Source organism: Rhinolophus sinicus, linkage group LG03 (assembly GCF_036562045.2).
Source record: "Rhinolophus sinicus isolate RSC01 linkage group LG03, ASM3656204v1, whole genome shotgun sequence".
Classification (NCBI taxonomy): domain Eukaryota; kingdom Metazoa; phylum Chordata; class Mammalia; order Chiroptera; family Rhinolophidae; genus Rhinolophus; species Rhinolophus sinicus.
This window is the reverse complement of record NC_133753.1, coordinates 9,227,322-9,239,933: the sequence shown is the minus strand read 5'-3', so window position 1 is coordinate 9,239,933 and position 12,612 is coordinate 9,227,322. Positions and strand designations below refer to the sequence as shown.

At 48.6% G+C, this 12,612-nt stretch overlaps 1 protein-coding gene across 4 annotated transcripts in view; it reads left to right on the top strand.

Annotated features, from left to right (window-relative positions):
• Nucleotides 1-11,075: 11,075 nt before the first annotated feature.
• PPP4R4 (protein phosphatase 4 regulatory subunit 4) overlaps nt 11,076-12,612 on the top strand; it is a 100,867-nt gene continuing 99,330 nt past the window's right edge. For 2 of the 4 annotated variants that reach the window (XM_074326994.1, XM_074326993.1), the window contains exon 1: nt 11,092-11,494. In XM_074326994.1, coding sequence (XP_074183095.1) covers nt 11,372-11,494 — 123 coding nt within the window. In that variant the 5' untranslated portion in view covers nt 11,092-11,371. Of the gene's footprint in view, nt 11,495-12,612 lie in introns of all 4 variants that reach the window. The other 2 variants (XM_074326992.1, XM_074326995.1) reach the window with 2 other exon arrangements.

Below are 12,612 nucleotides of genomic sequence, written 5' to 3'. Positions count from 1 at the left end.
GAAGAGATGCATAGAGCGAGGTAGGTGGGAAGAAGTGTGGAGCTTCTGTGAGCTCTCTGGGTACAGCACTCTCTCTGAACCTTCTCCCGTTCAGCAACCTGGAAGCTCTCTGAACCCCCTACTATAGGGATCTTACTGAGGCTTCCTCACATAGGCATAATCAATTATTAACTCCATTTCTACCCCTCTCCGCTCTCTGGAAGATAGGGGTGGGGCTGAAAATTCTAAGCTTCTGATCTCGGCTTGGTCTTTCTGGAGACTGACCGGCACCCCACCCATCCAGGAGCCCACCCAGCATCGCCTCATTAGAACAAAAGATGCTCCTAGTGCTCTTACCACTTAAGAAATCACCAGGATTTTAGGAGCTCTATGCCAGGAACCAGGGGCAGAAACCAGTATATGTAGATTTTTCTATGACCGAACAATGGTCCATTCATGGCAGACAGAATAGATACAGTAATCTCTCAGATAATTTTTTTAAAAAAACTTCTGAGCCAAGAGTTTGAACCTTTTTCTTATATGAGATGTGTTAGTCAGCTGTAATACTGAGCAAATTTGAGTTTCATCAATTCCATCTTTTGCTAGAGAGAGGAGGATGGGAATTGATGGGGCATGAACAATTCATGGTTAGGGGAAGCAAGTTCCAGTGCTGGAAAGATTAATTTTCACAGAGTATAGAATTTGATACGTTAATAACCATTCTGGTTCAGAAAGGCTTAGATGAACAAATCTGTTGAGGCAACACTACGTCAAAACTTTGGGGGCCTGGTGAGTTGTATCTGTATGCTCTGGACTTCCCTATATATTAATGTGCTGATGATAAGGTGAATAAATGCCATCAAAAGAAACTGGAATGCAGTTTTCCCGGAGGGAATAGATGGGGAAGAAATCAAAAGACAGATGGCAGATGTCTGGAGTCCTAATTCCATTATACCTCCCTCCTAAATGAAGCTCATTGTTGATTTAGAGATTGTAGAGAATCAGATTCACACCACATTTATTTATTCATTCAACCAGCATTTCTCAAGCGTCTACTCTATGCCAGGCACTGTGTTAGGTACTGGGGCTTTGAAGTGAAATTCAGCTAAGTCCTCATGCTAGAGAAGCCCTCACTTTCTCCTGAGATGAAAATGTGGTGGTTGGGATGGGGATGGGCCCACCCATCTCTTGGTGCAAATGACCATTCACATCCAGGGCCCCCATGGTGGAGGAAATCATTTAACCCCACAGAGGTTGGTAAGGTATGAGTTGCCATGGCAACAGATGAAAGGAAGTTGGAATTGGGTATGAGGGCCCCAGCTGCGAGCACACTGTCCCTCCTCCTCTGCCTGAGTTCTAGCTGATGATTCCTTGCGTACAGCAGAGACTGTTTTCCTGGAGGTGGGATTTGACTGAAGAAAGAGCAGAAGGAAGAGGGATGCTGGGAAGGGGAGAGGAGAGGAGAGGAGAGACACTACAGATTCATATAGAATAACAAGCTAAAAAGCATTAACACTCATTGGACCCTCATCACATGCCAGGCACTGCGCTGTCTTTTGCTGCCTCATCTAAGCTGATTCTCACAGTAATGCTGCGTGGCTGGCAGTCCTCCTTCCCCTCTTATAGAGGCGAGGAAACTGAGGCTCAGATGGGCTACAGAGAAACTGCCCAAGGAGGTGGCAGAGCTGATCTGGGTCTGTCTGATCCCCATGCCTGTGCTCTCTATGCCAAGCGTCCCTGGGGGTGTGGAGGGGAAATGACTAAAATGCAGATTGCTAGGTGCAGCTCCAGATCTGCTGAATCAGAATGTCTGGGGGTGGGGCCCAGGAATCAGAGCAGGAAGGCATCTGGGATATTGACTGGTCTGAGTGAGGTCTAGAGAGGGGAAGTGACCTGCCCCAGGTCTCAGGGCTAGTTAGGACTAGGAGACAAGTCTTCTAGGCCAGCTTAGTAGGCTGAGAGGTGTGGAGTGGGATGTCCACAGGGAACCAGAAGAGAATATGATGGGCCCGACCACTGAAAGTTGCCCTTCATTTATGATGACAAGTCTCCATCTAACCGGTACTCCTGTCATTAAAAGAAAAGAGGGAGAGAGAAGTTCAACCATTACTTGTTATATTTGCTTTCCAGCATTTTTGCCTGCGAGGCCAACCCACTTCCTAGCCCGGTCACCAGGGTAACCATCACCCCCACCTTGACAGTCAAGCTCCTTGCACCCACATCCAGGGCCTCGGGACCCAGCCCTATAATCAGCCTCCCGCTGCTTCTGCACACAAGCAGCAGTGACAGTAGATAGTCAGCTCCCGGTTCTCTGGGCCCATCACCCCATCACGGTTCCACAGACACCCCCTCCTCAGGCTCACACACCGAGTTTGCTTCCCTCGCCCACTGCCTCCCAGGAGACAAATGTGCAATCTGCTCCTGGCGGCGTGTATCATCACCCCTGGAGGGAGGAACCTGCCCTCGAGTTGAAGCACAACCCAACACACACAGCCCACACAGGAGAAAAAACGCCCCCTCCTGGAGGGGGGGAGCTGTGGCAGTAAACGTCCTCTCTCCCTCCAGAGACGGCTGAGGGGGCGGCTGGAATTTGGGAAGAGTTTGCTAAGTGACATCAAAAGAGGGGCTGTGGTGGCTAGTAGGGAGGAGGACTGGCGAGAGTGAAGCAGCTCTCTGGCTGCTGAGCCCAAGGGCCTCTTGCCTAGGAAATTGGAGCCCCTCCATCACCACAGACATCTAGAGTCTCACCCTGCAGGTAATGCAGCTGGGAGCCCTCTTCAAGGACCCCACCATAACAGTTTCATGCGGCCAGGCTGTTAGGGACATGGAGTCCCGACAGGACATCAAAAAAACCAATTCCATCCAGCTCGTCAGGCTCAGGGGCCACCCAAGGACCCTGCCTGCAGGGCCGAGCTCCTCTGAGCTCCTTCCTGGACTCTTGGCGCTGATCTGTGCTTCCCAGCTCTATCCTGATCTCTGTCCCACACACTCCACTGTCTCCCGCCTCACCTCTCCCTTCCCTCACCCCTCCTGTCTTGGATACATGTCAGACCCGCGTCAAGTTCTCTGGGTCTCACCTGTCTCCTAGGCTCGGAGCCACTTGCTCAGCCCTGGGGACCAGGGATTGTTGTCTTGATTACCCTCCTTTCTTGGTTCCCTGCAGTCTGAGGCCGACCCCTCAGGCTCCTCCCCCAATTTCCTGACTGGGATGAAGCCTTCCTCCTGAGGCACCGGGATCTGGCTTCGCTAGCCTTTGCTGAAAGAACCAGGTGGAAAGGGTTAATGCTTCAAGGAGCCAACTTTGCCCAACAGGGGGCAAAAGGGAGGAGGAAGCCTTCCCTGCCTCCTTCCCAAGGAGAGGTCTCCACAGCCTGTCTGGAGACGTCCTGTGTGGCCGAGCACCTGGATGTGCCTGCTCATGCACTGGGGGCCAGCTTGGCAGCCCATCCTGCCCTGCGTCCCTTCACTCTCCCCTCACTCTGGCTGTCCCAGGATTGCACCTCCTAAGGAAGGGTTAGCCCTGAAGCTTTGCCTCAGACTCTTTTCTAGGGAATCTGGACTAAGTCAGCACCTAGAGTCAAATAGAACAGAATTCTGGTTCTGTATCATCCAACCTAATCCCCTCATTTCACAGAGGGAGCTGAGGTCCAAAGAAATGAAGCGACTTCCATGAGATGTCAAGTGCAGCATAAGGAATATAGTCAATGGTATTATAACAGCTATGGACGATGTCAGCGGGGTAGCAGACTAGGTGGGGTTACCACTTTGTGAGGGGTGTAAATGTCTAATCAGTATGCTGTTTTGTACACCTGAAACTAATAATAAAATTAAATTAAATAAAAGAAAGAAATAAAGTGACTTCCCCCAACTTTAATGTGGGGGAAAAGCTATGCCTATTCATTACTTTAACAAATCATCAATGAGCACCTACTGTGTACCAGGCATTATTCTAGTCATTGGGAACGCGGTGGTGAATAACATGGACAAAACCCCTGCCTTTATGGAACACAACATTTGAGTGGGGAATTGGAGGAGAACAAGACTGTAAACGAGATGAGATGAGTAAGTAAAATACTCAGAATGCTAGACCGGTAAGTGCTGGTGGAGGTGATAGGGGGTGGTGTTATGAAATGAACTGTGTCCCCCAATATTCATATGATGAAGTCCAAACCTCAGTACCTCAGAAAGTGACTGTATTTGGAGGTAGGGCCATTAAAGAGGTGACTGAGGTAAAATGAGGTTATTAGGGTGGGCCCTAACCCGAGCCGAGTGGTGTCCTTATAAGAAGAGGAAATTTGGACACACAAAGAGCTACCAGGGATGCCTCCACACAGAGAAAAGACCACGTGAGGACATAGTGGGAAGGTGGCTGGCCATCTGCAAGCCTCAGGAGAAACCAACCCTGCCAACACCTTGATTTTGGACTTCCAGCCTCCAGAACTGTGAGACAATACATTTCTGTTGTTTAAGTCACCTATTGTTTAAGTACTTTGTTATGGCTGTCTCAGCAAACTAACACAGTGGGATTTTAATTTCATAAAAGGCATCCCAAGCTGGCCTCACAGAGAAGCAGCCATCTGAGAAATACCCACAAAGACATGGTGGAGTGCATTATCTGAAAAGCCAACGGAAGAGCATTCCAGGCATAGGGAACAGCAGGCTTCATGGCTCTGACTGGGGTCATACCGCCAGTGTTCTGGTCTTCACCATGAGTGTTTGAGGAGGAGCATGCATGAAGAGAGCAGAGCGGGTGAGGGAGAAAAATGGGAGGATACGAGATGAGAGAGGTGAGGGGAATGTAGGAAGACGTTCTCTGCATGAGATGGGGAGCTACTGCAGAGTGTAGAGCAGTGGTTCTCAATCGGGGGAGGAGGGGGTTTTGCCCCCAAATGTCCTTTATGGTAATGTCTGAAGACATCTTCCATGGTCACAACTGAGGGTGGGGGTGAGGAGAAGTCAGGCTAGGACACCGGCATCTAGTGGGCAGAGGCTAGGATGCTGCTAAATATCCTATAATGCAGTCGCTCCTCCCCCACCAACAATGAATAACTGGGGCCCACATAGTAACAAGGTCGAGAAGCCCTGGTATAGAGCCTAAGGTAACTGGGCCTGACTTTGCGTTAATAGGATCAGTCTGGCTGTGTTGGAAGTAGCTTTGTAAGTGGAAGAGCAAAGGCAGAGGCTCTGTTAATCCAGGTGAGAAATAATGGCGGCTTGGACCGCAGGGGTAGATCTTCTGCTATGTCAATTTAGGCTCCCTGTTCTAGCCTTCCTGCCTCTTCCCTCTTTCTTTTTTCACTTTCTCTGTTAACATCAACAGAGCCCTTACTATGTGCTAACCATTGTGTCACATGCTGGGCAGATTCCGACAGACGTGGCCCACGAGGAGCCTTGTCTATTTGCCCAGACCCAAGCTGAAGAGAAGGGAGCTACCGGGAGCAGCTGCCGTCTTGGGGGCAGACTTCGGGAAGTCCGCTTGCGGCTGCAGATGGAGCTCTGTGGCAGTGTCAGCAGCTGCAGCCTACTAAGACACTGAAGAAAGATGGAATGAGCACTGGGTGGTGATGTCACCATCCATCCGGCTGCACAACCCGAACCTTGGAAATCATCCTTAATGCCTCTGTCTCCCTGACCTCTCCCCTTCCCCCCAACCCATTCCCACTTCCTCCAAAATATCTCTTGACTCTATTCACATCACTCATCTCTATCATGATGACGCTAGTCCAAGCTACCATCATTTCCCACCTGGTCTCTCTGATGTCACCCTTGTGTCCCGACAATCTTTCATTAATCAGGATAGATAGGTCATACTGCAGCAACAGAAAACACACGATCTCAGTGGCTTAACACAATAAAAGTTTATTTCTCACTTCTGCAAAAGTAGGTGGGGTGGCTCTCCTCCATCAGTCTCGTAACTCCCTGTATTGTTCCCATAGCTGGTATCGTAGTTTGTAATTATATATTTATTCACATGATTATTGGTTCTATTTCCATTGTTGTTCCTATGATGTGTGCTCCTTGATGGTAGGGCCCATACTTGGCTTGCTTTGTATCCCTAGATCCAGAACAACTGCTGTAATATAGCCAGAATTCTTGAAACATTTTTTGAATGAATGAATGGATGAATGCAGTGGCTAAACTACAACAGGAAACCACGCAATCTCCCCAATCTAAAAAATTCTAAGGTGTTTCATGCATAAGATATCATATGGAATATATATGCATATTTTAAGCATGACAACGAAACACTCAGATATCACTAGCCAGCTCAAAAAATAACACATCACCAATGCCCTCTGTGTACCCCCTTCCTGATCACATTTCAGTCCTAGAGATTAACAATAGACTGTATTTTGTGTTTATTATCTCCTTTCATTTCCTTGGTCATTTAAACCACCTATGGAATATATATATATATATATATATATATATATATATATATATATATATATAGAGAGAGAGAGAGAGAGAGAGAGAGAGAGAGAATATATAAAATTGTCCTTGGACAGTATATAAATAGTGTAGATAATCTTTGGCATTTGCATTTGTAACTCCACACATTCATGAGATTTTTCTTTGTTGAATTATGTAGTTGTGGTTCATTTTCAGAATCATAGTTTTCCACCAATTGAGTATCATACAATTAATTTCTGTTCTCCTGTAGATGGACATGTGAGTTGTTACCAGGTTTTTGCTATTGCAATTTGTATTGTCATGAGCTTTCTTGTACAGTTCTAACTACGCAAGTGTGCGCAAGTTTCTCCAGAATATATACCTTGAAGAGGTGTATTCCATTTTACAACTGAACGCTAAATTATTTTCCAAAGTGGCTTCCAAAATGGTTGCACCATATTTCATGTCCACCAACACTATGCAAGAGTTACTCCTCCGCCACATCCTCCAAACACTTGATGTGGTCAGACTTCAACATTTTTGCCTATTTGGTGAGTGTGTACTTTTACCGTTCCCTGATTATTAATGAGGTTAAGCTTCTTTTCATAGGTTTATCGGTGATTCCTCTTCTGTAAACTGGTTGTTTATATGTTTTCCCATTTTTCTGTTTAGCTGTCTTCTTACCGATTTGTTGGAGTTCTTGATTCTGGACAGCAATCCTTCTTTTGTTAAATTGTTGTAAATATCTTTCCCCAATCTCTGTTTGTCTTGTCACTGTCTTTGTGGTGTTTTTTGATGAATATAAGTTCTTAATTTTAAAGCAGTTAGATTTATCAATCTTTTATTTTATAATGTGTGCTTTTTATCTTGTTTAAGAAAGCTTTCCCTATTCTGAAATCATAAAACTGTTCTCGTATATTTTCTTCCAAAAGTTTGAAAGATTTGTCTTTTATGTTCAGGTTTTTTTATTTATCTGAAATTGATTTTTTTTATATGGTCTGAAGCAGAAATTTAATTTAAATATTTTTTTCTCACACGGATAATTGCATTAGTTTCCTATTGCTGCTGTAACAAATTGCCATCAATCTAGTGGCTTAAAACAATATAAATTTATTATCTTCCAGTTCTGGAAGTTAGAAGTGGGTTTCACCAGACTAACATCAATGTGTCAGGAAGGCTGCATTTCCATTTGGAGGCTCTAGGAGAGTTGAGTTTTTTGTTTGTTTTGTTTTCCTTTTCCAGCTTCTAGAGGCTGCCAATTTGTGGTAACTTTCCATCTTCAAAGCCAGCAAACGGCCAGCCAAGTTTCTCATCCATCACATCACTCTGACACCGACCCACCCTCTTGCCTTTCTTTTGTACTCATAAGGTCCCTTATGATTACATTGGGTTTACCTAGATAATCCCAGATAATCTCCCCTCAAGATTTTTAAATTAGTCACATCTTCAAAGTCCCTTTTGCTATTTAAGATAGTCACAGGTTCAGGGGATTGGGATGTGGACATCTTTGGGAGAGTATTACTCTACCTCCTAAAACAATCAGTTGATTCAGTGCAATTTATCAAATCTTTCTTGAACCTGGGTATGGAGGGACCCTGGTCTGGTGGTAATAACAACCACAACAACAATAACAAGAATAATAGCAAACACTGTGCCAGGAATTTCTCTAAGCATTGTATACATATTATCTCATTTAATTCTTATTACAAGACTTTGTGCTAAACACTACTTTTATTCTGGTTTTTAAGGTGAGTAAAATGAGGGACAGAGTGGGTAAGTACCTTGCCCACAGTAGGAAGTGGCAGAGCCAGGATTCAAAACCAGGCAGTTGGGCTCCAAATTCCATGAGCATAACCCCCATTCTATTGTTGAATGAACGAATGAAGTGAATACATTTAACTTCCCTTAGCTGCGTGCTCAAGCCTAAGTCACCTAACTTCTCTGACCCTCAGTTCCATTATCTGTAAAACTGGAATAGTCGTGCATCTCTTCTGTACTTTACAGGGCTGCTTCTGGGGCACGAGACAGGTCTTAAGAAAGCAGTACAGATAAGGAAAATGGGCTCCAAAAGTCGTTCCACTGGGTGTCATTGGCAGAGCCAGGACGGGGACTCAGGTTTCCTGGCAGCCCAAGGGGTGGGTGTGGGTGGGCTATTTCCACCACAGGGTGGTAACTGTAGCACTTACAGATTCCAGCCATCAAACAGAACATTCCCCTTCAACAACCTCCTGCCCTGTAACAGCCAACATCAAAGCTACATCTGTGTATTCAATTGTCATTAAGAATGTTATCAAGTGTGAGATGATGCTCTTACAAAATCCAAATATGAGATAATACTTCTTAGCTGAAACAGGGTCAAGTTTGCAAGTATTATTCAGTATCAGTTACAAATCGAGAGGAAAAGGAGAAGAATTTCACAAAATGACAGAAAAGGGAGGCTGCAAGGTATTTGCTAAGGAAAACCACCTCCCTCTCCTCTTTGCCCCTTCTCTGTCCTGATCCCCTGAAGATCTACCCCTTTTTGCTTTCCCTCCTTAGTGGCATGGGGATCCGAAAACCTGGATTTCAGCTTTGGGGTAACGACCGTTTTGTTTTGCTTTGATCTTCAAAAGGCAATATTGAAAAAAGGAAAAAGAGGAAAGGGTGGGAGAATCCACTCTACCAATTATTAGGACATAACAAAGCAACAAGATCAGGGCAGCAGTGGTGTAGATCAGTGGAACAGCAACGAGAACCTAGAAACAGAGACATGTGTCTATGGAGACTTGGCATACTATACAGACACCATCACACATTGGTGGGGAAAAGACGGATTGTTTGGTAGGTACTGCTGGGAAAACCGGCTCACTGTGTAGTGAAAATAATATCATATTCCAACTCTGGATGAATTAAGACCTAACTATGATAGGTAAAAGTATGAAGCTAAAGAGGGGAAAATAGAGGAGAATATTTTGCGGCCGTGGGTAGAAAAGATCCTTAAAGAAGAGCCAAAAGCACACTCCGCAAGGCTAATATTTGATGCATTTGGCTACACCAAAATTAAGGATTTCCCCTACTCAGTAGGATAGCAGAGACCAAGATAACAGGATGCTTGAAAGATTGGGAGATATTTGCAATATCCAAGACTGACAGGGATTAATATTTAGAACATACAAGAACTCCTTCAATTCATTCAGAAAAATGATAGGAAATCTAGCAGAAAAATAGGCAAAGGATGTCAATGGGTACTTCACAGGAGAAAATCTCAATGGTTCGTAAGTATATGTGCAAAAATGGTTAACATCACAAATCATGAAAGAAATACAAATGAAAATTACATATTACTTTACCAATATCAGATTGATATAAATTAGGACATCAGATAATTACCAAGAGTAACGGTATAGAGTGGGGAAATAGGAATATTCCTATCTTTATGTGCCACTCATTGGTGGGAGTGCAAACTGACAAAGCCATTTTGGAAAGCAACTGTGGCAGAGTGAAACCAGGCAGTGGAGCCTCCATGACCCAGAAATTCCATTTCTTTCTTATGGTCCATGAGAGACACGTCTAATACCCATCCTAGCATTGCCTGTGGTAACAAGGAACTGCTGGCAACCTAACTGTCCGTTATTTAAGGAACTGATAAGTAAAACGTGTGAGGCGCACAAATCCAATAACATCAATGGTAGGAATTAGTGAACTCTAATGCATTACGTTGAGGGAAAAACAAGAAACAGCGTTCTTAGCACAATATCACTCATGTATATTAAAAATAGATACATGAATTAAAAACAGTAGCTTTCCAGGACATACACTTGTACTGGTACATATCTTAAACATAAGACAGAACGGGTAAATGGGGAGGGGGTAGGAAAATGGGCGTGAGGAGAGAGAATGAGTGGAAAATAACGACAACAACAAAAAAGGGGGAGGGGCTTGCTGACGCTCACGAGCTGAAGAACACGGTCAACATAACTCATCCCTGAGGTTCAAAAATTGCCCGTCTCACTTGCATCGCTTCGTGTTCTTAATAGAATCAAAAAGCAAGCGTCTCAACGTGGCTGCCCAGAGCAGCGCCGGCCTGTCTTCCACCCACCTGGCCAAGCACTCGCTTCCCCGCACTCCAAGTTCTACTCTGAGTGCACGTCCCACAACCAAAACACACTCAGGCTTCAATCCGACATGGCCTTACTCTTATTTCTCTTGGAAAACTCTTAATGGATCGTTTAAGATTCAGTTTGAGTTGTCTCCCCTCCAGGAGTCCTTTCCTGATCACTACTTTCCCCCAAATGCTAGCCCGTCCAGGACTGCCTTCACATGCACCCCTTCCCCATCACCCCGCCACACGCCACGGTGTAATCCCTTATTTGGGGTACACCCCCCCGCCCCCCAGAGCTAGAGCTGAGCTAGGCTGCTTTCTGTGCCCGAAGCTAGCCAGCTAGGGCGAGCGGACCTACAAATAATCGGGACGCTACTCTAGCGGACTAAACGAGACCCCAGCCCACCTCCCTATCCTTTGCTTTCCCTCTTATTGGTTCAGCCTCTCCGCCCCCGGCCCCCGCCCCTAGCACGCCCCCAGCCCGCCCCCGCCGGCTGCGGGAGGTGGAAGGCTCTGCGCACGCGCCGCGGGGTGGGGCGCACTCGGTCGGGGGCTGGCAGAGGGCAGAGAGGGGCGTGGTCAGAGGGGCAGCGGGGGCCGCAGCGACGTTGCTCGGCAGTTGCGTCCAGGCCGCGAGCGCGCGGCGCCCGGGGGGGCGGGGCTGAGGCGGGAGCGGTGGCATCTCCCCCGCCCCTGGCCCCGCCCCCGCAGCCCGCCCGCGCGCCTCGCCCCGCCTCCTCGTCTTGCCCGTCCCGCCCCCTCGGCGGCCGCGCTCCTTCTCCAGCTGCCCGCTCGCCGCCCGCCGGGTTCCCGCGGCCAAGAGCGGGAGAAAGTCCTGCTGGTGGGCGGCCGCGGGGCTGCGCGCGTCCGGCATCCCGGGGCCGCTCCGGCCCGGGCGGCAAGGGGGCCCGGCGGTCCATGCATCCGCCGCCGCCTGCCGCCGCCTCTGCGATGGATTTCAGTCAGAACAGCCTGTTCGGCTACATGGAGGACCTGCAGGAGCTCACAATCATCGAGAGGCCGGTCCGCCGGAGCCTCAAGGTGATCCCCGGGGAGGGGGAACTGCCTGCAGGGCGCCCGCCGGCCGGCCCGGGCCCCGATTTCCGTCCCGTTCCCCGTCCCGTCCCCGAGGTGGACCGGGACCCTCTCGGAGTCCGGCTGGCCCCTCAGCCCGCCTTTGGTCGCCGTGTCACCCTAAACTGGCCCCTCTCTGGGCCCCTTCTTCAACGCAGCCCGGGTTCTCTCAGCCTGGCCCTCATCCCCGAGGGACGGGCCCCTGGCTCACTAGTCCCCTTCCCCGAGGGTCGGCCCCGCGGCTCCCTAGTCCCCTTCCCAACCCGGCCCCCAAGGAACGGCCGGCCGAGACCCTGTCCTTCCGGCCAGTCCAGCGTGTTCCCCCCACGCCTCCCCTCTCGGACAGCCGTGGCCCCTCAGTTGCGGCCCTACTTCCCCCGCCCCTGCAGAACTCCGTTTCGGAGCAGCAGCCGGCTTCTCCTCGGTCCTCTCTTGGGTGCCCCCCTCCGCGGCCCCCTGGCACTGCCCGGGTTCTGGCCCCACTCCTCAGTCAGCACAGCCGCGACTCCTCCCCCCACCTTTCCCCGAGACACCCCAGATCCCACCCGCGCTCCTTCCCCGCATCAGAGCACGCTCGGGTCTCCCCTCGCCTCCCAACCAGCACCCATACTAGAGCCATCCTGTGCTACCACCCATCATATCATCAAAGCGCTCTCAATCCTTTGCCCCCATCCTGAGTCACCACACGTCCTTTCCTTCCTTTCCTCCCAGCCCCTCCAGGACTGTAGCGGGGACCCTGCTTCTCACCCTCCTTGAGGGAGTCAACCTTCTCTAGCTCCCCCCCACCCCCACTGGCTCCCCCACCCCGCAGAGTCATCTTTCTCCCAGCTTCCCGGAGGCTCCAACCCTCACTGCTGGCAAACCTAGTTTGCGGAACCCCCTGCCCACCCCCCATCCTCTTAGTAGCTTTTTTAGCTCTTCTTACTCCCACCTGCCGCAATATCTCAAATCTCTGATTTCCTCCCAGCCCCAGATTTTATTCGCCACCCCCCCTCCAGATTTCGTCTTTTTCATTCCCACTCGGCTGCAGTCTTCATCCATTACCCTTTTAGCATATCCTGGGGTGGAAAATGCTGGAGAGCCTT